A 25,388-nucleotide genomic window follows, 5' to 3' on the forward strand; every position below is an offset into this window, starting at 1 on the left:
TCTTCATCACCTTCTCCCCCTAGCCACCATCTTTCACAAATGCAATATACACTTCCATTGCTACGCTGAAGAAACCCAACTCTACCTCTCCAGAAAACCAAATTCAACACTCCCTCCCATCCTCTTTATCGACAGCTTAGCTGAAACTAAACTCTAGTTCACCTAAAACGGACCTCCTCCTTGTTGGCACAAAATCCACACTTACCAAAGTTGACAGTTTTTCCCTGTGTATTGACAGTTTTCCTGTTTCCCCCACCCCCCAGGTTAAGAGTCTTGGTGTCATCCTCGATAGCTCATTATCATTCTAATCCCAAATCAACAACATCACCAGGTCTGCTTACTTTTGCTGAACATTAATCGTCTCCGTCCCTCCCTCACCTCCCATACGACTTCCATCCTTGTTCATAGCCTTGTCACCTCTCGTATTGACTACTGCAACTCTCTTCTCTTCGGTCTTCCCAAAAAAAATCACTTCATAAGCTCCAACTGGTCCAGAACTCAGCTGCTCGACTCACCACTAAAACCTCCACATCAGAATACATCACCCCTGTTCTACAACAACTTCACTGGCTTCCAGTCAAATACAGAATTGACTTTAAAATCCTTCTGTATGCCTTCAAGGCTATTCACAACCTCATCCCCCCATATCTGTCCAATCACCTCCACATTGCCACCTCCACCGTCTTAGCACCATGGGGAGCAGAGCTTTCAGTCGTTCTACCTATGATATTGATTGTTCAGTGTCCTTGAGTGTTTTGAAAGGCGCTTTCAATAAAATGTATTGCTATTATTATTATTATTAAACCCTGGGAGTCTGACTATCAGCCAGCACGCAGCACACGTTTACCTTCAAGCTTAGGCCTCAGACTATGTGGAACCTGGACACCCAGCTTCACAGTACTTCAAGTACTGTAGACATGTAACATAAGACCCCCCTTTGAGGGACATCCATTGAGTGAATTAGCCTCATGCAGCTGTTGTCAGATACACAGTATGAATCATGCTCTGTATTTCACATCCTCATCTCAGCGGTTAAAACACTGACAGCTGTCAGACATTATCGTGCCGATAGCGTGCAAAGTATTTTATCTGGTCTGAATCATATATGTGAATGTACTTGTCATGCACTTAAAAAACTTCCTGTCTCAGTTCCTTTAATCTGCCTCTACTGCAGAAGTTGAGTCATCCCAGCAAAACTTCTCTCTTTCTACTCTTTCTAATTCACATAGGTGAGTCAGTTATGGGAAAAGCTGGGGGTCAGGAAGGTGGTTGATGTCCATGTTGTCTCGCATAGTGTCAAAGTCACAGTCTCTTATATTCAGGTCTGAAAGCCACTGATGGAGAAGCTGGAGTTTAGGATGTAATGCTACAGCCATGTCTAACTGAACTAGTCTGTTTTGATTATTCACATAAGTCATTATAAAGGGGGTGAATATTTATACAAATAATTATTATTTTTACATCTTATAGGAAGCTGTGTTCACTTTGACATATGATAATATCTTTTTATTCCCCAAAAAATACATTAAATTATCACAATTCAGTGATTTTTAGAAGCACTCCTCTTTTTCACAATGAGAAAAAAAAAAAAAGTGACGTGTCTTTGTCAACTGCAGGAAAGTGACATCACAGAGCTGCTGTACCACATCATATATTATGGGGTGGTTGAGTTTGCCAGTTTCACAGGACCAAGACACACAAAGGGGCACACATCTGTTCAGTGGCTGATCTGTGAGTACAGTGTTATAATGATGCAGGTTTAGCAAATGTTCTGCAGTTAAGATCAGATACAATCACAATAGAGGCTGGAAATTTGAAATATAGATGCTCAGAAAATGTACTTGTGTTTTCTACAATAACGTTCTGTCAATGTTTTGTTAGCGTCTACTGAATTTCTTTATTTCTTCTGTCTGTGGGTTCATCGTCTCTTGTCTGTGCTGGACGCTGTAGAGAAATGCACCCAGACACACAGACATCTAGTGGTTTAGGAAGAGGAAGGATGAGGTTTTAACTGGTTTTCAACCTGCTCTAATTTCAGCTAGCTGCAGCATGCAAAGAACATCTGTATACAGGCTGCTGGGTGAGTTGAGTCTGCTGGATGAGTGTTGATGTGAGAATGCTGAGATGATCACTGCTGCTTCCCACAGCAGACCTGTTGTTACAGCTGAAGCTAACCTCAGTGTCATTTCTTTGTAGTTGTGGTCTCACTGATGTGCTGCATCACATCCCAAGGTTAGTAAACTTCTTCAAATGCTGACACACTATGATCAGTAGTCTGCAGGTTTTCACTTTCATAAAGAGATTTAAACGTGAATGACTCTCATTCATGACGCTGCTTCCTTCAATCTTAGTCATGACACATTTAATGTGAATTCAATCCATTTGAATTGATTCCAACTAATTTGCATAAAACGATCCAGCAATACAAACTATATTGTTATTTCATATAGTATCATTCTATAATATACCCAACCTCTTCTTGAATCAACACATGACATGGTGGAGGGGTGGTGATGTTTAGAGCCTTGTAGTCATTGACAATAGCCTCTGAGTTTATGTTGCGTCATCACATTTTTGATGTATTGCTGTGTCTCTTACCACCACTGAGTCTGTTGAAAACATGTCACAGCCTAAATATTACTCTAATATGTGACGTACCTATTGTCAGACTGAGTTTAGGCGAAGTCACAAAGTCAGAGTCACAAAGTCTCACAAATCTGGTCTAATATAAGTCTGTGAAGATTCTCAGTCATTGTTGTCCCATGAAGGCTTCATCAGTTCTGTCAGAGTAATACTAAAACAGGTCACTAGATGGTGGTGGTGCTGCTGGATGTCACAGAGACTCTTCACAGTTCTAGGACCCACCCTTTAATGTGTGTGATATCAGATCTAGTTCATGAGAAGCAGTTCTAACAACATCAGAAGAAGTGATATGTCTTAAGAACTTCAATCAAGTCCACTTACCACTGAACAGCAGCTTTGACAAACACAACCTGGATGATGAGAATCCTCAAAGATTGATTTATGTCATTAATTAAATTCACATTTAAACATTATCTCTGCTTTTATTTCAGATCCTGTTCTGTGGTGAATTCAGTGTTTAGCTACTGTAGTAGTGAAGTGATTAGACTGTAGAAATGTTTAGAGAAGAGATGAATATGAAAATATTTCATAAAGAACTTTATCACTGACTTTTGTTTCTGATGTTTTTCCATTTTTTTCTTCAGAACAATATGAGATTAAAGTAAAATCTGGAGAAGACGTCACTCTTCAGTGTCAGGATCCCAGAAAAGTTTCCATTGAAACTATAAGGTGGAGTAAACCTGACCTGAAGTCAGAGAAGTACGTTTACTACTTCAGAGACGGCAGCATGTGCATCCAATACCAGCTTGAATCTTATCGTGATCGAGTGGAGCTGAAAGATCCAGAGATGAAGGACGGAGACGTGTCTGTGATTCTGAAGAACGTCACCATCAATGATACTGGAACATATGAGTGTCGTGTTGGATATGAACAAGATGTTCAGCTAATCAGCATCATCAACCTGATAGTTGAACCAGGTGAGTTAGTGTGTGTGTGTGTGTGTGTGTGTGTGTGTGTGTGTGTGTGTGTGGATCAGAGTTGAAGCTGCTTCCTGGTTGTTGATGTGAGAGTGAAACATCACAGATCAGATGTTGGTGTTGATGAGACTTTGTAGAAAACAGCTGGTATGAGTGATGGGATCAAAGTGCAGTAGATAATGTCTGACAGGAGTTTGAAGAGGAAATGGATTCTGTTGTGTTCTTCACTCATCACCTACCTGACACCTGCTGACTCACTGCTGCTTCTCATCTGCAGGAGACAAGGATGGAGGAGACAAGGAAGGAGGAGACAAGGATGGACATGGTGGACTGATAGTCGGTCTGCTAGTTGTCCTGCATCTCGTTGCTGTTGGCGGATTTATGATCTATAGAAAATTTAAAGTCAAAAAACAGAATTCAAACCCACCTGCTGGTGAACAAACAGGTGAAACACAGATGTCTGGGGTGTAAAAAGTTTCAGATGTTTCCTCCTGAATCAGTGAGAGTCCTGCTGCTGCTTCTTCAGAGACTAATTCAACATTAAGAAACAACAAGTGAACAATACTGGACACACAGCAGGGTGTTGTCTTAACACCACATAAATATACTGTATATATACTATATTTATTTTATTATACCAAACTTGAATAAGGCTTTTTTACACACAGCACATGTTAGATACAAAGTGTTGATTTTGATTCTAGTCTGCAGACTGTAAAAAGAAAAGTTTATTATTCTAACACTTACCATAAAACCACATAAACAACTTTCTGTAGCCGATGCAGTTTCTCACGATGGCGTGTTCTGCATTTAGTGTTGATGTGTGAAAATGTTTGTATGTTTCACACTTTGAGCTGAAATGTGTCAACCTGCCTTAAATTCTCGTCCGTTCCTCTGGCTCAGTAAATGCACTGCAGTTGTTTATCGTTCCCACCAGAATGGTTGATTAAAAAAAAAAAAAAAATTCTACTGACATATTTAAAGCCCCTGATGTCTGAGAAGTGTTGTAAATAAATCGGTCTTGACTTGAATGATGCAACTAATCATTCAATTTTATACTTTAAGAATTATATTATTTATTTGTTTTATATTTTGATAAGTCTATGGGTTAGTGTATGTCTGTCATTCATCATACCAACTGCATGTGCTCTTAAAGGCTGCAGGACAGTGGGAACCTCTCCCAGCTGTCACTGGGTCGAGAAGGGTACTCCCTGCACAGTCTATCACAGGACCAACATACAGAGACAGAAAACCATTCATAGTCACACCTATGAGCAACTTTTAGTGACCAATTAAGCTAAAATGTCTTTGGATGAGGGGAGGAAGCCAGAGTGCATGGAAAGAACCCAAGAACCCAACTCCACACACCCAACAGACCCATGGAATCAAATCCAGGTCCTTCCTGCACCACTGTGCCAACTACGTCTGTAATACAATGACTAAAAACAACACTACTGTAATAAATATTTAAGTTGACTTGGGGTTTGGTTGTGGGTCACCAAAGTGGTTAGGAAGTACTGAATTACTTTGAGGTGTGAAGTCATCTATGAATCACAAGAGGGGAATTAATGAAATATCAGTTAAAATATCATTAAATTAGTAATAGTTGTTTAAATATCTGATTATTTTAGGAGGATCTGACACAATCAAATAAAAAGAAGAGGATCCTTTCATTTTTAAAGTATGACGATATGTGAACTGTACTTTTATCACTGGGTCCCTCCCTGCAGTGTTTCTCTGAACTGCTGCCATTTCACACATTAAGGTGTTGCAAACAGAAAATTGAACGCTTTTGCTGTCAAATAAGTTTTGACAGCAAGACTCCCACCCGCTGCAGAATGAAGGAAACGTCAGTACAGATGCTGCTGGGTGAGTTTAACGTCTGTATGCACGAGGATACATGAACGCTACTTTCTATAAGAGACTGGTAATTAAATCTTACTGTAACTTATCATTTCTCTTTAGTTGTTACGTCACTGCTGAGCTGCACAACAAACCAAGGTGGGTAAACTTCTATCATAATCTGAAACTCACTGATTGGGCTTGAGAAGCACTGAGACAGTCAGACTGAGCTAGAAAGTGGACTCTGTCAAAGGGAGTTTTCATTCATGACAATTAACAGCTTATTTAGTTGTTTATTTTCTACAATAAAATCCCACAGTTCATCTCAGAGTGAGTCCCAGCAGCTCTCAGCTGTTTGAAGATGAGTCTGTGTCTCTGAGCTGTGAGGAGGACGACAGCTCTGCTGGATGGACGGTAAAGAGGAACACAAAGATAGACACCAGGACTCAGTGTGGAGACGGTTGGGGAAAATCAGCTGGTTCTTCCTGTAACATCAAATACATCCTCCCACTGGACAGTGGAGTTTACTGGTGTGAGTCCAGAGAGGGATCAACCAGTAGCATCATCAACATCACTGTCTCTGGTAAGATCAGACTGTGGAGTTAGTGTTGATGAGTCTGTGTGGAAATGGATGAAATGCTGTAGTTTGTCTCTGTGTTGAGGTGGATCAGTGATCCTGCAGAGTCCTGTCCTCCCTGTGATGGAGGGACATGATGTCACTCTGCACTGTCAAACAAAGAGCCCTCCCTCCAAGCTCCCAGCTGATTTCTATAAAGATGGCTCCCTCATCAGGACTGAGCCTACAGGTCACATGACCATCCACCATGTTACCAAGTCTGATGAAGGCCTCTACAAGTGTCACATCAGCAGTCATGGAGAGTCTCCACCCAGCTGGATCTCCGTCACAGGTCAGGAGGAAAACTCTGAGTTCAACATTTATTTCATCCACACATTCACCTGAACATGTGAATTCTCTTTACAGAAAAGCCCACAACAACAACCACACATCCACCCACCACTGACTTTACGGCACCACCTCCTGACGCCACCTCCCTCCAGCTTGTGTTCAGACTGATCTACTACCTGCTGGTGTTTTGTCCGTTCTTCACCTCCACACTTCTCATGGTGTCTTTGTGTCGAAACAGACCCACAGGTAACACTCTGACATCACCTGCCTCTCTCCACAGTCATGACCTCGCCCACCCTGACAGAGCAAAGACTGGACAATGACTAGAATGAAATCACTGATGTTGACACATCCAGCTTTACTGAGAGGAATGCTGAGTGGAACATGCTGGATATTTAATATGACATGGATTTGTTATGGACTGGGTAACAGCACTTGAAGAAAAACCTACACAGACTGAAAGTCACATAATGCAGCAGTTTAGTCCATTTTACTGAAATGTCATTCCAGCAACTCAAACTGGTACTTGGTAGTTTATGTGGTCTGTGCATGGCTGTATAAACCAACCTAACAATGTCAGGACGTGCTCCTGATAAAGACCACAGATCGTGTCCTGGGGTATCTTCTCTCACATCTGGACCAGAGCGTCACTGAGCTCCTGGATAGATCAAATCATAATGTTCTGTTGGATTTAGGTCAGGTGAGCGTGGGCGGAGGTCAATTGCATCAAGTCGTTCATCCTCCAGGAACTGAATGCATGTTCTCACTACAGGAGGCACCAGGAGGAACACAGGACCACTGTCTAGCCTGAGGAGGTCTGTGCGTCCTCCATGGATATGCCTCCCCACACCATCACTGACCGACCACCAAACTGATCATACTGATCGATGTTACAAACAGCACAACGTCCCCCACAGCTTCTCCAGACTCTTTCACATCTGCTCAGGGTTGAACCTGGTCTCACCTGACAATTCTGGTTTTCTGTAGGAAATGCCTTTTGCGCTGGGACAGTGAGCCCAGGGCCCAATAGAGGACATTGGACTTGTCTTTCTGACTGTTTGACATTCACAGAAGTGGTTCATTTTGCACTGACAGTGCTCTTTCTGTTTTAAAATTGAATAAAGATTTGTGAACGAAAAAAGAAAAAAAACAAACTGTCAATGAGAATTTTCTTTTTATAAAACTGTCCACACTTGTGATGAAGTTGTGATTTTACTGCTTGATATAGAATCACTGAGAAATAAGATTCAAAAAACTTTATTAACTACAGAGGAAAATAGTTTTGTGTCGTTTCAGTTGTTCTCAACACAGACAGAAAGAAAAGGAACCACAACAAGGAAAGATCCACAGCAACATAAATACACAATAACATTAATACAGAGAACTCAGTATATATTCAGAATATGTGAGATGAATGAGAATAGATGATTATATGACAGAAATTACTTCAAATACAAATTCAGACAACACAGAAATTGCACTAAAATGCTACTCAGTGGCTGGTTTAACCAGGGTTATGAGCTCCTTTTTCAGTGAGTGGAACAACGAACAAACCCTGATCAGAGAACGTTAGAGACCTGCAGTAGATCTCTAACAGGGTCGGTACCATGCAGGACTCCTACAGTAATTGCAATAATTGTGAGTTTCAGTTGTTACAACCCTCTCTGAAACACCACATATCAATAAAGAAAAGAGACCCCTAAGAAATACACCCCTACATTAATAAGCAAGCCAGAACATTAGAACCACACACTGCAGAACGTATCCATCACTGTGACCTCGCTAAGAAACATATAGTAGAATTATCAACTTAATAACTTTGTAAAAGTAGAATTGATGGCAGAGCTGCTGAAGTGAGTTAGATTGCACAGGTGTACCTAATAAAGTGGCCAGTGAGTGTATACATCTCGCTTTTCTCTCTAGTTGTTCCCTTGCCTCTTGTACGTGTAGCTTATTTTTTGTTTTAAAGTGTGGGTTCAATTCAGGCATCTACCTGAGCAACACAGATTTTATATATTTCACAAAACTCACAATACCAGCAAGAATAGCAAGCACAGCAACTGTCACTCCAACATACAGGTATCTCTGGTTGTTACCTGTAGAGGAACAAAGAGCAGATGTGCGTTAGCATGAAGAACACAACAGAATCCATTTCCTCTTCAAACTCCTGTCAGACATTATCTACTGCACTTTGATCCCATCACTCATACCAGCTGTTTTCTACAAAGTCTCATCAACACCAACATCTGATCTGTGATGTTTCACTCTCACATCAACAACCAGGAAGCAGCTTCACTTCCCACTCACCTTTGACCTTCAGGCTGATTATGCTGATGAGCTCGTTCTTGATTGCAGTCCTTTTCCCCTGTGCCATTACACTGTGCTTACAGTAACATTCATATGTTCCAGCGTCGCTGACGCTCACGTTCATCAGAATCAAAGACAGGTCACCATCCTTCATCTCAGTGTCCTTCAGCTTCACCCGCTTCAGAAACGCTGGTTCCTGCTCTCGTGGCTCAATGGCGCGCTCAGTTTTTTGAAAGTAGATGTATTTCTGAAGGTCACGTCTCCTCCACCCTACGGCAGCTGGGATGATGTGTTTGGGGGCTCGACATGGTAGAGTGACAGCAACTCCTGGAGGTGCTGTCATCTCTTCTGGAACTGATGAACAATAAAAACAGTCAACTTTTCACTTCCCAATGTCACTTTAGCCACTTTACAGTTTCTGGACTCGTAGGAAGATCCCACCTTGCACTCTATTTAAACCAGGACACATCAAAAGAGTGAAAGTATTAAAAAAATTAAATAAGGCACAAAACTGTTAAATATTTAAGTATTTCTGAACTTAGATGCCAGGGGAGTTTTATTTCCCTCAGGGCAGCTTAAGTGGCTGCTAATGGCTACTTTAACTACTTTAAACCCCCTTTTATTTGAGCTTCACATTCTCAGTAACACGAGTCGATGGCGATAATGGACTCAAAGCTTATTAACACTGGGGCTCTCTGAGACTCCTCACAAGCTTGGATGAGGTTGTGATGCTCTGACCGTTGGATGAGCCAGAAAAGAAGCAGTAAATGAACTTATCATGTCTGTGATGTGAAATATTTCAAACAGGAGATAATTTCATTCCAGCTGCTCATTGATTTGCATCAAATAGCCACAATCTCATGAGCACTAGGAGAGACTCCCCTGGGCAAATACTTCCTATACAGGTGAACTACCAGACTAAAACACACAAATACTGTAAAGTGATAAAACTGATATGTGTGATTATGGGAAGTCCCTGTGGGGGTTCCTCCTTCTGATCACACAGTAAGACCTTTACAACAGTTCACATGTCTGGGATCTGTATCGATGTTCAGACGAATGACTCCTAATACTTTCATTAAAACTCACCCAAGTCTACAACCTTCAGGTTGATGATGCATCTGAGTTCAGACTGAGCTCTTTTCCTGCGGGGCGTGCTCTTCACTGATGCATGACCTTCATACGTTCCAGCATCTTTGGTGTTGACGTTCTTCAGAATCAGAGAAATGTCTCCGTCCTTCATGTCCGGATCTCTCAGCTCTACTCGGTCATGGTAGGATTCATGTTGGTAAGATTCGTGAAACTCGTCATCTCGATAGAATAAAACATAATATAGTGAGTTCAGGTTGGGTTTGGTCCACTTCAGTGCTTCTATAGGAGCATGAGTAGGACCCTGACACTCCAGAGTGACGTCGTCTCCAGGTCTCACCTCGACTTCCTGAGGATCTAAACAAACACAACAAAATCCAGGTAAAAGCAAAAAATTATTATTTTTTAACTTCCTTCCTGTTTTATTACTCATACTTGATCCTTGAAGAATAAATAAAACTGGTTGTCAATCATAAAACTAAAATAATTCATAATTAACACACATTAATCAGTATAAACGAGGCAAAGATCAGAGTGGTCCCTGCACTGATGAGTAAATTCTTTAATCTGTGATCCAGTGTCACTGTTTGGACCTGCACTGATTCACAGTTTAACAACCAACAACAGCTACATAACCTGCATTATGCCTCTGTTCTACTCTATTAACATTAAACATTATTGATCTTTCTTAACATCCTCAGCCAAGTTGTTTTTCCCCTGATCCTGATCAGATTTGGGAAATCTTCTTTTGGTACAGCTCGAGTCCATCGTTAAATTTCCCTAATATCTATTTTAACTGTGATTTATGGATAAAAAGGAGCCTTGAGCGAGTTGACGTTTAGGGTGTGGTTCCGGCCTGTTTAGCAAGTCCTCCAAATCCTCGGTCAAGGTTAACGTCGCTGCAGTCTCTAAGACATCGTTAAATATACATATTGGTCGTATCCTTAATCTCGTTGTTTATCTTCTCTTTATCTTTATTTTGCTGTTGTAACAAATGAACTATGTATTTGTATTATGTAAGAGGACAATCTCTTGTTTCACATAGAAATAACATGTCTGAATCGGCTGCGGCTACTTGCATAACACAACAACCAGGATGATGCATAGCGTACGAGTGGCTCCCACTGCATCTTAAAGCATTTTCCATAGTTATCAAAAAGCAAACAATTGAACAGTAATGCTGCTGATCAAAGATGTTCACCTTCTGAAATGACTCCATAATGTCCAAGGAAAACCTGCATCCATAGACTACAGACTGCGCCATGACTGAAACACTGGATCTCAGAAACCATCATCCTCATACGACATATTAAAATCAAATGGACACACACATCTTACCTTCAGTAGCATCAGTGAGCAAAAGTAATGGTATGAAAGTCCAGAAGGCTACTGGTAAGTGAGCCATTAGAGCAGAGTAGCCGGACCGGACCAGCGATGCAGCGTTGAGCTTTCTGTATGAATCCAGTGCGGCTTAAAGTGGCTGCCTGAACACTTTCCACTCGCCACACCTTAAAATAAATAAATAAATGACCTAATCCTGAGTTATAGAAAATAAAGATTTCAGTTTTACACTGTTCCTTTATATGTTCTAAAGCAACATTATGTGGCGTCATATTTACATCAGCCTTTTTCCTTGAAGTTGGGGGGGGGGGGGGGGGGGGGGGTACTGAAACTGAAACTGTTCATAATGTGATAGTAGACGTTAAAGAGCCACATTTGTGCTGCCATTTATTTGAATCAACTGTTAAACCCTCAAACTCCCTGTTGTTTCTGCTTTTTACAGAGAGACTCAGGTTGTGCCAAATAAATCCTAGACCTGACACTGATCCCAGAAACCAATACCAGATGTGTATTTTATCAAAGCAGTAGCTGTTCAAGATTTTAAGTACTTTCAGCCAATAGCTGGAGGTGAAAAACCGAAGTCTCTTCATGTCCTCCACATTCTATATTAACTCCAGCTGTGTTGACTCAGAGAAGCTCAGACCTTTGATTTTTGAAATGCACTTTAATGTGAACATTAGGAGAAAGAAAAAAAAGAAGCTAAACAAGGTAAAAAACACATTTAGTTTAATTACCGATGACAAGCTGCAAGAGGAACGCACAATACAACATTCAAGAGCAGTACAAAGTTCTGATAAAGAGAAAAATGTGTTTAATAACTTCAAGAGGAGGAAGAAAGATGAAAAACTGTGGCCACACCTTAAATCTGCCTGATAGATCACACATACACATAAGCAGTAAATAACTTAAAAACTGTCTCTAGAACAGATAATAGCCTCAAACACATAGTGTTGGTTGTTTTCTTGCACAAGATAAAACCACTGACGTTTGAATTGCCGACAGACACGATTCTTTGTTTCAGTGCTCCTTGAGTCTCTTGTGTCTGTAGATATTTGTCTGCTTTTTTTTGTAATTGTAATTGTTTTCATCAGTTCTGATCAGTTTTCTGTGTGTTTGTCCTTCAAAGTTGACGTCCTTCATTTATTCTCCAGTAACAAGCAGAGGAAGATCAACAACTGTTAGTTCAGTTGTTTGAAAGTAAAAATAGATGAATCATCACGAGAGCACAACAGAGCAACAACCAGGCCAATGTGTCCTCTGTTGTCTCTGTCCTTGTCTCCTCCATCCTTGTTTCCTCCATCCTTGTTGGTTCCTGTAGAGCAGCAGTGAGTCAGCAGGTGTCAGGTAGGTGATGAGTCTTAAACCTCTGTCAGTCATGATCTAACTAACTGAGTCGTCCTCTGTCAGGGTGATTGATGACGGACACGTTTCCGCTCTACAGCTGTGATGTTTATCTGCACTGAAGCAGAGTGACCCACTCTCATCTGACCGGCATCATACCCTGATTCACTCTGACGGATGATATCGATATGAGTGCCCCATTAACTCCAGTGTTAATCTACTGGCAGCAGCAGAGACATCAGAATCAATCTCCAGCGTCGTTGGTTGGGCTGAGTCAGGCTGCAGGGAGACGAGATGCTCAGAGCTTTGACATTCCTACTGGACAGAGGAGGAGTCTGATGCTGGTGTTCTGATTTATTGTTTCTCAGAAATGAAGATGAAATGATTAAAACACTACTATTACTACAGATAAATTATTAAAGAGACTCCTGTTTCTTCTGTGGATCGATGTTCATGATGTCAGCAAAAGTTGAACCTTAAATGTAGAGTGTATAATGAAGGGAAATAGCTCTGGTCCTCAGTCCAGTGAGAGTGTAAAAGCTCAAACTGTCCAATATAACTGCAGCTGGACTCATCCTACAAACCTTACTGCAAGTAAATTAACATTAGAGTTAAATGTGTGTTTCTAACCAATGTCAAAAAATATTTGTTTTTACATTAAAATTCAATATATTCAGTTTATTTATATAATTTCAGCTGTAATTGTTTCTACTACTGTGAACAGATACAATTAGATTCCAACCACTATAAGTCACTAATCTCTGTAAAACAACAATTCTTACCTTCAGATGTCAGAAAAGATGAAGGTCCCAGATGTGGATGAAGCCATGAGAGCAGAGCAGCTCTTCCTGTTCTACCCGATGGTAAACTGATGCGTGCAGACACTCCCAAGCTGGTTTTTATTGGATGGAAGTAAGTTGGAGATTGTGATGGTGTCTTTTCCAGAAACCGTTACACATTACTTCACATGAGGAACCAGGATTTAACTAAACCAATACATACTTTCACTACTCTTGTTCGGCTCAGTGGTCTATATTTTATAATTATATAGATTATAACTAACATCAGTGTAAATTGAGCCAAGTGGGAGCTCTGTATCCAGCAGATGTTTGTCTTTCTGCAATAACAGAAAATATTCATGTTCCTTAAAACCAGAGACGGAGATTTTTCCCTCTCTTTGACTTTAACTCAGTGATGGTGCAATGACAAGAAAAACAAATGTGTTTACTATTTGCAATGTGTTTGTATGTGGAAATGTTAATAAATAATAAATATTTCTAATTAAACTGATTAAATGTACAAGTTGATGGTGACAAAGTAAATGAAACACAGGGCTTCTGATGTCACCAAACGTCCGCTGGGGTCAGAAGTGAGCAAACCCAGAGTTCAATCAGTGTAATGAGGACATTAATTATTATCCTAAATTTCCAAAGACCACAGAGACACTACTGGAAGAGTGTGTAGATGGTAGAATCGGCCAGGAAGAAACAGGTTCTCACAAACAAATATCCTAGACCCACTTTACAGAATGTGTGAAGCTGGAAACTTTATTGTAGCTCAAGTTTTCTTCACACAAACACAAACTATAAATTAATGTCAACTACAAAAACAGTACGACAAAACAGCATCAGATGTAAGTTAAAATCCAAACATATTTATTCTTTAACACAGGTTCAGTTCATCAGCTGTAGTAACAAATAGAAAGTGAGAGTGACGCCGTGCGGCTCAGTGGCTGGATGAGGTTAGAGTTACACCGCAGCTTACATTCAATAATCAGTACACACACAAATATCTGTGCATCCAGGTAACGACAGGTAACACCACTAAAAGACTGGACGGTTTAATTTTTACTACCACTGATCTCAGAGCTGTGAACTGACACAAGCCACGTGTGCGAAACAAAGTGACGCCAAGATAAAGAAGCAGAAGACTTCGCTCAGCGAGGAGAGTTAGTCACAGAGGACGTCTCCAATACATGATACTGTACACAAAGTCCACAAACAGAGCTCATTAGCAGGAGGGAAAGAGGGAAACTACACCTACAGGTGCGTCTGAAGCATGAGGCCAGATTAGTGGTTTATCCAGACAGCTTCTGGCACCACGTGCTGCAGAGAACCGGAACCAGAACCAAACTTCAGCCCGTTGCCTCTCGTGTCCTGTTCTGCATGCACACATTACTCAGCATAGCCAGTCTCCTTGGCAAAGCCACCGTTAGCGGTGAGCTCTGTCTGTGCAATCTACGCTGCCTCTTTGGTTTTATGTCCACATGTATCTCGATTCCTCTGACATCAGTTAGAAATGAGAACTCACGTCTGACCCTGTTCTACAGATCCATTTTATCAGCAGCAACAATAACAGCGCAGCCTCAACGGGTCTGCATGTAGCCAAGAAACAGAAAACATTTGTCTTCATGTAGGAAATGTGTAAAACATTAGTGATTTAAATTCATAGAATCTGATCAAACACCGACCGACCACAGCACTTTAAAAAACCGCGGCATCGCAGGATCCTGATGTGGACAGAACAGTTTCAGTTAGATGATAATGAACAGCAGATACTTCATTTAACAGTTTTGCTGCTTCTGGTTTCTCAGAACCAGATCAGAACAAACTTCAGCTTATTGACTGTTTTGGCACGAGCACCCTCACAAGCTTCAGTTACTTTACATTAATGTGTCATTAGGAATAATTCTTCATTAATGTTACATAAAAAATAAATAAATAAATATGAAATAAAACTATTTTGAATTCAGCATGAATTCATAAAACTCTTCACGTCGTCATCTTCGTCGTCTTCCCTTCATTTATGGAACTGATGATGTGTTTAAACAAACTGATCTCATTGTGCGATGAGCTCTCCTACATGTGGCTCATCCACTGGGACCCGTTTGTCATGAAAGCCGTGGTGATAGTTCCCGGTCCGAGAGAGGATCTGACGCGTCAGATCTGCTCTTGGACACATTCTGTATAAGTAACAGACAAATCAGACTTGGGGTTAAATTTGCCGCAGAGTTTGAGCAAAATGACAACAACGACGACGACAACAGCCAACATGATCAAAACCACATTAGTAGCGTTTCCAGCCGTGACATTTTCAGCCGTGGCGTATCCTGTTGTGGCGTTTTCAGCTGTGGTCTCTTCAGCAGTGGTACGTTCAGCTGTGGAAAGTCCAGCTCTGGGGTGGATAGTTGTGACGTCTATAGAGCAGAAAGTTAGATCAATGAGCAGCAGAAAGAACGAAGATCCTGGAGAAGAACTAGAGAAACATTTAAGGCCTGATATAATGTGAAGACTTGTTAACATCTGCACAAACACATCATCTGCTGATCTACGGTGTTTTGAGGTCACAGACTGTGCAAAACACAGGGAGGAGAAAATGCTAATACACATGCAACACGATTCAATAAGCAACGTCTCAACATCAGGCTGTTTCACATTTAATCAACCCGCAGACGGAGTGGCTTAAAGATACAAGGAGCTTTCTAAACATCTTGTGGTAGTAAAAAGTACAGATCAAAGTAATAACACCTCCTTCCTAACTTTCTCACATAATAAAAAATAAAAAATAAGGGAAACTAAGATTTGAGTTTGTGTTTCCATGCTAAGTCTGATTTTAAACAAGTTTTACCACTACTACTACTACGACTACGTTACACAGTATCTACTTTACACGGGTCAGACCACACGTTGTCTCACCTCTACTTTTGATGATCATGGACACAGTGAAGAACTTCTTGAAGGCTTCTTCCTTCCCTTCTTGAACCCACCACTCGTACGTGTTGGTGTCGTATATAGTCACGTTCGGCAGACCTACAGACACTTCTTCTATGGACCTGTTACCACAGATATACTTCTCCTCTTGCACCACCCACCCCCCGGGACGTGGCTCCTGCTGGTTTGCATCAACGTGGCGCCCATCTCTGCAAGAGTAGATGTATTTATCGTGGCCAAGTATTTTCAGAAACACACCGTACACGGGGACGCCTGAAGACTGGAACAACAGGGTGACGTTGTCCATGATGTGAGCTGTGATCTGGTGATGGCCTGAGAGGGGAAAACAAGAAAGTAGAAAAGTTCAAATGATTAAAACACCCTGAAGTCTCTTTAGGACCTCCACAGCAGTCAAACAGGACAGTTAGTTATTAGAGGGATTGAACTATACCCAGTCTGTCCAGGACGCTGCCTGAAATCACAGATATGTGAAATATAAAGTTCCTGCTGACAGTGAAGGCAGCACCTCTGCTAGACCAGCACCCTCCTCAGACATCAGTATCTGATCTGATCTGATCTGATCCCACAGGTTCACACTGAGACGTGTCAGCATCTCCCTCTGCTGGCAGGAAAGAGGAATTATTACTACAACGTGCTTTGCTGCCAACTCTGCAGCTACAGCTGTTTACTCCTCTGTTGTCAGGATGTGTTATTGACAGCTCCACCTGCTCCACCCGTGCAAATCCTAATAGAAACCAGACTTTTAAATCTGATTGATCTGATTGTGACATTCATCAGTGTTTTATTATTGGGAATTGTAGTAAAAACTAAATCTACTCCCTCACAGCCACAGTCTGAGAGTTGACATGTTTGTGCATAACAACAGATGTTTACTACATTTGCTCCTTTGCAAACATTAAAAACAATCATCCACCAAACAGATGTTCTGCTGTTCACGGCACCAGTAGCTGCAGACTCTCCTCACACTAAATGACAAATGTCTGATTTTCCTCACTGGTACCTAGAAGGCATCATCACACCTGTGCCTTTAAGGTCTCCATGTCCCCTGACAGCTAGGGGACACTGGTTTCCACTACCTGGGGTGACACGCATGTCTGATCGTCTCCTACTACATCAACCACATCCACCCTCGACTGATCTGTGGACACGGATCCAGCTGAATCTCAGCCCCGCTCCCTCCTCTCACACCGACGGAGCAGCTCGACGATCCGAGCCGTGGTCCGCTCCGGGCAGCGGAGCCAGGTGGAGCCAGGTGGCGCCCACCACCTGCCGCACAGCGGCGGCCCCTCGCACACGACTCACCGTGGGTGGAGATGGACACCAGGTTGAGCAGCAAGAGGATCCCGCACATCCTGCAGCCAGAGACGGGATTCACTTTGAACTTGGTGTCTTCCGTGTTCTTTACCTGGTCAGGTGATTCTGTGAAGGGTCTGTGAACAAAAGCGGTGGCGCCACCTGCTGGAGCGGAGTCTGTTAAAAAGCTGCTGCCTCCTCTTGAAATGATCTCTAAGTCTAAAACCATTATCAACAGGATTCTTTTATTTCATAGTTACAGTTTATTCATTTAATTTAATTTAATTTTTCTGCCGGTATCACGTGGTCGGGTTCGTGATGCATTCAGGTGAAATTGGATAAAATGCCAGTAGTAGGCCTAAAGGAAAAAAACATTTACATTAAAAGCATTATTCCTTTTCATTATCCAGATTTAAAATAACCTGATATCTTAGAAATGAAAAATAAGTACGTTCAGTTCACTTTTTAATGTCTTTAAAGATTTATTGAATAACATTGGATTTAAGTACATTAAGTGTACTGACAAGTATAAAGAAGGTCTAAACTGGACTTTACTTGCACATTCATTTATGTACTTATACAGACTTGTACCTACACTTTATAAACCTACTGACAGGTCAACAGAAATACCGAGCATGCCTTTTGGTGGTGTCTCTTTAAAAATCTTTAATGTTACAAATGAATATTGTTTCACATGGTGAAGTGTGATACATAAATAATCAGATTATAGATGTATCAGTCAATCGGTCAGCTCAAAATATGATCTTAAATATTATAAAAGATAAAAATTACATAGTATTTTACAACAGATTTAAAAGTTTTCTTGTCAACTCCCTCATAACCCATGTGATGACTCTTGAGATCTACCCTGATCCCTAGGTTAGGACGCACTGGACTGTATTAATTAACTGTACATAAAGTAGGTAAAACCAGCCCCACAAACAATAAGTGCTGCACAAAGCAATAATCTCATTTTCCTGCAGGATATGAACAGCTCACACAGAGGAACAGGAATCGAACGTCCTCCCTACTTCAGAGCAGACGTTGGGTTTCGTGGTGAAAGGATCTGTGTGGATCCTTCAGGAGTCCGCTTCAGAAGACACTGTAATACAGAAAACATTGTATGTAACAGACAAAACTAAAATGACTCGAGATACATTAAGAAGTCAGTGTAGCAGGAAATCAGCTGTAGACAAACAAAAGCTAAAAACTCTCTTTGTTACGCAGGTGTTTAGTGCTTTGTTCATCTTTGCTGGTTAAACCAGTGAAGAAGAAAATAATAAAGTAAATAAATGAGTGAATTTGATATTTGCTTTAAATCAAGCTTTACCATTTAAAACTACATCTGACTGTGATCGATAAAATTAGTTGGTTGAAGCAGGGCTTGGTTCGGGCTTTGCACATTTTACAATCGCTGTCGTCAATGCGTTGACTCTCTCCAGGACAGAATTTACTGTGAGAAACAGAAAACAAATATTTCAGACAGAAAACAGCTGCATGTTGATTCACTGGCTCAGAGACTACAACAATAAGTAGGACCTGGTGGTGGCCTTGAGTTTGTACCTCGTTTCCTGCAATGCCAGACCACAAGAAACGTGGAGACAGCAACCAACAAACAACAAACGACAACACTGACAACACCGACAGCACCGATGGCACCATCAGCAGCAACACCACGGAGAATCTGCTCCACATCTCCTATGAGGGACAGAGAGAAGACAGGTCAGAGAGGTGACAGCTGAAGGACCCACAGCTGACAACTCAGGAGCTGATTTCACCAACATTTTGTTTGTTTAAAATGGGTTCCTCTATGGGAGGACAGGATGTGACACTGAACATGTCACATCCTGTCCTTCAGACATTTAACCTTATGTGTTGCTGAATCCAGCTGTGTGTATGTAACTATACAGATTCTCCCTGGTTCACTCTTTCTGTCTCACTAACACACCCTCCTTCTTTACATTTTTCAAGCTCAGATTAGTTAATTGAGGGATGTGATGTGACCTAAGAAGGAACCAGGTCGATTTATTTGACATGAATGTGATCCAGCCCTCGCATCGCCATGTGTATAATCCCTAACTGTAAGATAGTAATATATGGTATGATATGATGATGCTGGACAAACTGTTCTCACCTGACTCTGTAACGTTCAGGAGCACAGTGCAGTTTCCTTTTTTTGCGTCACTGTCTGTATATTCACATATAAACGTCCCGGTGTCCTTTATGGTCACATTCTTCAGAGATATTGAGAGGTTGCCGTTGTTCAGCTGAATGTCTGCCGCCTCCACTCGATCAGTAAAATCTGGGTGCTGGTTTTGTGCAGGGATGTCTCCATCTCTAAGAAGCCAGACATATTCCTCTTTGCTGGATTCCTCAAGTGTAGGTGTTGTCCACTTTACGACGGTGATGTTGACGCTGCTGTAAGCCTGGCATGGCAGCGTGGCTGTATCTCCAGCTTGAGCTGTTATGGTTTGTTTGTCTGTAGAAAGAGGAAAATCCAACTGACCAACTATTAAATGGTACTTTTATTTACACTCTGTATGAAGCTCCTGGCCTGTACGGGGTCATTCTACCTGTGGTACTGTTACTGTCTTCCATCATCATTTACATAGGTCATCACTGATGCTGCTCTGCTGCCACCTCCAGTGATCCTACATGGATTTGAGTGCAACACTTCTTATAAACCTGTTACACCAGGCTACACCCTGTTAGCCATGGTTTAGCTAGCAGTAGCTGCATGGTTTAAAACCAGCAAAGATAAAATACAGAGACTCAGAAACAGGTGAAGCTGAAGGTTCAGTAAAGTACAGAGTTGTACACCATCAGAGGTGTAGTTTTAAAATAAAGCATCACTTCTGAAACAGATGTCTGCTGGTTACTCTTTTAAATCAAAGCTGACAAACCTGCATTTGGTTATTATCATTTTAATTGTCTTTCTCTGATGTTAAAGTTAGAATGAAACAACTCAGCACAGAAGTTTACACCTAATCTCAAATCAAGTTTAATCGACTTAAACACAGACACGAAGAAAGGGAACCACAACCAGGAAAGATCCAACACCAACATAAATACACAATAACATCAATAGAGAACTCAGTATATGTACAGAATATGTAAAATAGATGAATGAAAATAGGTCAATATTTATAGTTCATGGTGGAATGACAGCAATTATAAGACACAAACTATCACTTCCCCCACCCCTTGGGGGGGACTGTACAGATTGATGGACACAGGTAGAAAGGATCTCCTGTGGTTCTCTGTGGACTTAATGTTAATGAGTCTTTGGCTGAACGTGCTCCTCTGTCCAGCCAACACACTGTGCAGTGGGTGGGAGGGATTGTCCAGGATTGAGAGGAGTTTGGACAGCATCCTCCTTTCAGCCACAACATGTAGAGGGTCCAGCTCCACCCCCAGAACAGAGCCAGCCCTCCTAATCAGTTTGTTCAGTCATATAAATTGTATATTTAGGTTGGATCTGGTGCAACAGAGAGTTATGACAGAAAACTAAAGTGTTCTTACTGCTGTGATAAAAATATCACATTTCAGTAGAAAATAACACAGTTTATGTTTTGTTTTTTGTTTTAATTATTGTAAATGTGGCAGAATGGATGCATTTGTTTCTTAAATGTAAAACTACTGCTGCAGCTACTGATGTGTTACAGTAAAGGTCTATATGGAACCACTGATTTATTTACTGATTACACACACACTGTTGTTGTACCCATGAGTATAGAAAAACTCACTACTATTTCATTAATTGGTTTTATTTGTATCATAAGGACACAGAGCTGGTTTTGAGCACGGTCTGTGTGTGCCGATTCTCTGTGCATATCCTTTTTTTTATCCTAACAAGTGGTTGTTGGAATAAACTGGGTCCTCTAGAGAAGGTAACTAACTCAGCTCTATACTGCGCTATTACGCTGCCACATTGACAAAAACAAGGAAGTGCCATCGGACTTTGTTCTTAGTGAGAACAGAAAAACGAGTATGAGCTGGAAAATGTTAGAAAACATTTTACAAGTCGAGACTTGAAGGTGCTCATAGCAAGAACCTGCACAACCTGTACAAGAAGAAGAAGAATAAGAAGAACATCAAGTCAGAACAGGCAACGATTCATCGTCCTCCTTGGTTTTTCTGTCCTTTTCTGTTTTTACCACACCCAAACTGAGGGATGGTGCCACATATTCACATGATTTAAGACAATACAACCTTCTACAAGCAACATCTGGGCCCCGTTCTTTGTTTTGGAATAAATGCTGGTTAAACTCAGGTCCGAGTCCAAATCACAAAAACTAAACTAAATGTGTCCATAATCCATTCCAAAATCATCTGAGACAGTCCAAGTGCAAAGATTCACAAATCTAGAAATCAACAAACCTCTCTAAGTTATACCAGATAAAAATAAGTACAGGTGCTGCTTAAATCAGAATCTGTCTTCCTGTTTGGAAATGTTCTGTTTTAAGACTAAATCTGGACTCATGTGCTCCGACCTTGGTTCTGAAGCGAAGAGCATTAAAACTTGTGACACTGTTTAACTACTGACTTGTAGGTTTCTAATGAATTCTGCTGAAGGCTGTTGTTGTTGTGTAAAACCACTAGATGTTAGTGTGACGCTGGCTTCACCTGAGGAGGTGAAGCCAGTGTGACCTGCTGCTTTGTTAATCATGATTCTTACACATTGACTTGAAGGGACATAATTACTTAAATACAAGTCCATTATTATTCTACTAACTTCATATTCAGTTTGTTCATAGTTTCGTCTGTGACGGCTCAAACTGAACTGAGGGACCAATTTCTTCTCCTTTGAACATGAGACGAGTCTTCCTGTTTAAAAGCTGCATATTTAATCATTGACTGAATTAAATAATTTAACAGATGGTTTAATGTTGTGTACTCAGTGAGCTCCTTCCTGCCATCTACAGGTGAAAACAACAAACCAACATGCTGCCACTCAAGAAGGAAGGAAGTGGGTCAAACTGCTTTGAACGTGTCACCAAGTGGTACGATGGACCGAACATGTCTTCATCTGCTGCTCTGTAAGTCCAACGTGTATCACTGGAATAATCCTGTTAATTATATTTTATATTCAGCATTAATTTATTATATATATATATAATTTAATTTAATTATAATAAATATAATTTAATTATATTAATTTATTATTATGTTATTATTATTATTATTATTATTATTATTATTATGTATATCGTACCACCAAGTGGTACGATGGACCACCAAGCGGCATATATATATATATATATATATATATATATATATATATATATATATATATATATATATATATATATATATATATATATTTCTGGCATTTCTGCCTGCAGCCTCATACATACATATATATATATATATATATATATATATATATATATGTATATATGTGTGTATATGTATATATATATATATATATATATATATATATATATATATATATATATATATATATATATATGCCACTTTACTTGTGGTTCCTAGAGTTTCCAAATGTAGAATGGGAGGCAGAGCCTTTAGCTACCAAGCCCCTCTCCTGTGGAACCAGCTCCCAGTTCAGGTTCTGGAGGCAGACACCCTCTCTACATTTAAGACTAGACTTAAACTTTCCTTTTTTATAAAGCTTATAGTTAGAGATGGATCAGGTGACTCTGAACCATCTCTTAGTTATGCTGATATAGGTTATTCTGCTGGGGGACCTCTAGTGATAAACTGAGCTCCTCTCCTCTCTCCTTTCTCCTGTATCCATTCAGATTCTACCATTTCATGTCATTAACTTTGTGTCTTCTCTCTCCTGTAGTTGTGTTTCCTCCTCTCTGTCTCCCTCTCTCTGTACTTTTCTGCAGGTATCCTCGGCCTGGAGCTGTACATCTCCAGAATCCAGTTCATCTGCCCAATGTTCTTGATGCTTGTTGTTGTCTTATTGCCTGCTGTTCTTTTCTCTCTCCTCTTTCCACTCACCCCAACCGGTCGAGGCAGATGGCCGCCCACTATGACCCTGGTTCTGCTGGAGGTTTCTTCCTCTAAAGGGAGTTTTTCCTCTCCACTGTTGCCTAAAGCTTGCTCAAATGGGATTGTTGGGTTTTCTATATCATTTTTTGTATAATTATTCTCTGTAAGGTCTTAAACCTTAAACACTGTAAAGTGCATTGAGATAACTTCTGTTGTGAATTGGCCTTATACAAATAAAAATGAATTGAATTGAATATGTTTTAGTAGATAGCGTCCTACATAGTAGTCGTGCGTATGTCACTATCATGACTAATCCTGGTTTTAGCTTTGGGTTTTACCTTTTGTTAAAAAGTGTAAAACCAGAGAGATGTCGATGGTAACAACTTAATGATGAAATAAAACAAGAAATCTATCCCTTCAACTCTGATTTGTCTTTAGTTGTTATTTCACTGCTGGGCTGCACAAGGAGCCAAGGTCAGTGAATGTTTTAATGCTGTAAAGAGTCAAAGAGACTACAACACAGCTCTTCAGCTTCTTCTAATGTCTCTGTTCAACACTGACAGTGTTTCTCCCTCAGGGTTGGTCTGCTGTTCACTACATTAACGTGTCATGTCCAGGAAATACAATAAATAAATCTTAAACGTTGTTCGTAGTTTCGTTGTTGTTGTTGTTGTGAGGTCTGTTGAAAGAGGAACTCTTCCTGTGAGTGTTCTGCTCTGTCCTCATTAAAATCACAAACCACTGCCACAGGTCTGATTGTCTTTGGTACCAGTCACCCTCACCCAAAAATATATATAAGAAAAAACAGATTGATGTCGTATTTGATATCGTTCAAATAGTGTTGATGACAAAGTGACCAACAGGAAATGTTTCTATTTAACTAGAGACTCCTTTTTGGTCTACGGCCTGTATCATACTACAAATATTCTGTCTAGTATAGAAAGAAAATGGGTGAAAAAACAAACGTACAATAAACAAGTCACCGTGGCCAATTCTGTCACATTAATGACTAAAAAAGTCTAAACTGCACCAAAAACACAGTGACACAAAACGCATGTCCAGACGTACAGAGCCACCTTTCATCTTACTGTTTTATTGGTGGTTATAGCAGAGGAGAGAAGATCTCTGATGCACAGTTCGATTCAGCTTTTATTTGTTATCAAATCACACACTTTGTCTCCAGCAGCTGTAAAAACAGATCCTGAATCTGTAGCGTCCACTTGTTAAAGTCCTGAAAGGCCGTCACTGTGTGTAAGAACTGCGATGGACAGACATGATGAGACATCAGGCGTCCATCCTGACTTCCTGCTTCTTAATGTCACATTATGAGAGGTGCTATAATTTCTCATCATCGTCTCTGCAGAGGAAACCACAGGACTGCAGCCCCTGTCACAGAGGAAGGGGGAGGGTTTGATCTGATGTGACCATGTCTTGAGTAAACCATAGGTTTATTATCACCAAGTGTGAACATGGAGGAAACATCTCTACTGCGGCTGATCTGTGAGTAGAATCTGTGTCTTTTTTTATTTTAATTTACAGAAATCAGTTGAAAAATGACTTGAAAAACTAAAAATCCATACTTTGGTTTTGTGAAGATCCTACAATGTTTGGTTCAGATATTGTCCCAAGACGATAACGTACTGAACGTTTAAGAGAATCTTCCTATAAAAGGTTGTGAAGATGCTTTGAAAGATGCTTCTTGATGCACTGGTTTTCATTTATAAGCTCACTATTGTCAGTTTCTTTAAGAAAAATGATGACATTTTCTATGAAGCTACCTTCCTGTTTCCTGTTCGCGATCTCATTTTTGTGACATCCTGGGGAACCACAAACTCAAACTGACCATTTCTATTTAGATCTGACTTCTCTGCTGTGGTGTCAGACAAACCAAACCAAGAAAAACCCAGGTTGGTGAACGACTTTTCTCAAAGTGTGAAACTCACTGATCCCCCTGATAGACGAGTTAGTGTGGAGGATGGTGTTATAGTGGTTATATGTCTTCAAGGGGACGTG

General features: G+C 40.6%; 3 protein-coding genes across 3 annotated transcripts; 1 reads left to right on the forward strand and 2 right to left on the reverse strand.

Moving 5' to 3' along the window:
* The first annotated feature begins 5,368 nt into the window (after positions 1 to 5,368).
* Positions 5,369 to 6,740, forward strand: LOC113168677 (Fc receptor-like protein 5). The gene is made up of 5 exons (XM_026369715.2): positions 5,369 to 5,429; positions 5,526 to 5,561; positions 5,722 to 5,985; positions 6,065 to 6,310; positions 6,385 to 6,740. Exons 1-5 carry the CDS (start codon positions 5,399 to 5,401, stop codon positions 6,630 to 6,632), a joined length of 825 nt encoding a protein of 274 aa, XP_026225500.1. The 5' UTR covers positions 5,369 to 5,398; the 3' UTR covers positions 6,633 to 6,740.
* A 966-nt stretch (positions 6,741 to 7,706) lies between these two features.
* Positions 7,707 to 10,117, reverse strand: LOC113168678. The gene is made up of 3 exons (XM_033326698.1): positions 9,706 to 10,117; positions 8,617 to 8,970; positions 7,707 to 8,405 (listed from the first exon to the last, which is right to left on the reverse strand). Exons 1-3 carry the CDS (start codon positions 9,857 to 9,859, stop codon positions 8,299 to 8,301), a joined length of 615 nt encoding a protein of 204 aa, XP_033182589.1. The 5' UTR covers positions 9,860 to 10,117; the 3' UTR covers positions 7,707 to 8,298.
* Positions 10,118 to 14,019: 3,902 nt separating this feature from the next.
* Positions 14,020 to 17,506, reverse strand: LOC113155738. Its single transcript, XM_026350441.2, has 3 exons — positions 17,421 to 17,506; positions 16,083 to 16,430; positions 14,020 to 15,583 (listed from the first exon to the last, which is right to left on the reverse strand). The coding sequence occupies exons 1-3, from the start codon at positions 17,467 to 17,469 to the stop codon at positions 15,327 to 15,329; spliced, it is 654 nt and encodes a 217-aa protein (XP_026206226.2). The 5' UTR covers positions 17,470 to 17,506; the 3' UTR covers positions 14,020 to 15,326.
* Between the last annotated feature and the right edge of the window lie 7,882 nt (positions 17,507 to 25,388).

The sequence above is a fragment of the Anabas testudineus genome, chromosome 18, assembly GCF_900324465.2.
Source record: "Anabas testudineus chromosome 18, fAnaTes1.2, whole genome shotgun sequence".
Classification (NCBI taxonomy): Eukaryota; Metazoa; Chordata; class Actinopteri; order Anabantiformes; family Anabantidae; genus Anabas; species Anabas testudineus.

Excerpts from the sequence above, each read along its gene's own strand:
- LOC113168677 (XM_026369715.2), top strand. The coding sequence starts at position 5,399 with ATGAAGGAAACGTCAGTACAGATGCTGCTGG. Across the intron at positions 5,562-5,721 it reads GAGCTGCACAACAAACCAAG|TTCATCTCAGAGTGAGTCCC; the intron begins GTGGGTAAACTT and ends AAAATCCCACAG. Across the intron at positions 6,311-6,384 it reads CAGCTGGATCTCCGTCACAG|AAAAGCCCACAACAACAACC; the intron begins GTCAGGAGGAAA and ends TTCTCTTTACAG.
- LOC113168678 (XM_033326698.1), bottom strand. The coding sequence starts at position 9,859 with ATGAAGGACGGAGACATTTCTCTGATTCTGAAGAACGTCAACACCAAA. Across the intron at positions 8,971-9,705 it reads CCTGAAGGTTGTAGACTTGG|TTCCAGAAGAGATGACAGCA; the intron begins GTGAGTTTTAAT and ends ATTGTTCATCAG. Across the intron at positions 8,406-8,616 it reads AATCAGCCTGAAGGTCAAAG|GTAACAACCAGAGATACCTG; the intron begins GTGAGTGGGAAG and ends GTTCCTCTACAG.
- LOC113155738 (XM_026350441.2), bottom strand. The coding sequence starts at position 17,469 with ATGTGCGGGATCCTCTTGCTGCTCAACCTGGTGTCCATCTCCACCCAC. Across the intron at positions 16,431-17,420 it reads GGTGTCCATCTCCACCCACG|GCCATCACCAGATCACAGCT; the intron begins GTGAGTCGTGTG and ends TTCCCCTCTCAG. Across the intron at positions 15,584-16,082 it reads CATGATCATCAAAAGTAGAG|ACGTCACAACTATCCACCCC; the intron begins GTGAGACAACGT and ends TCTGCTCTATAG.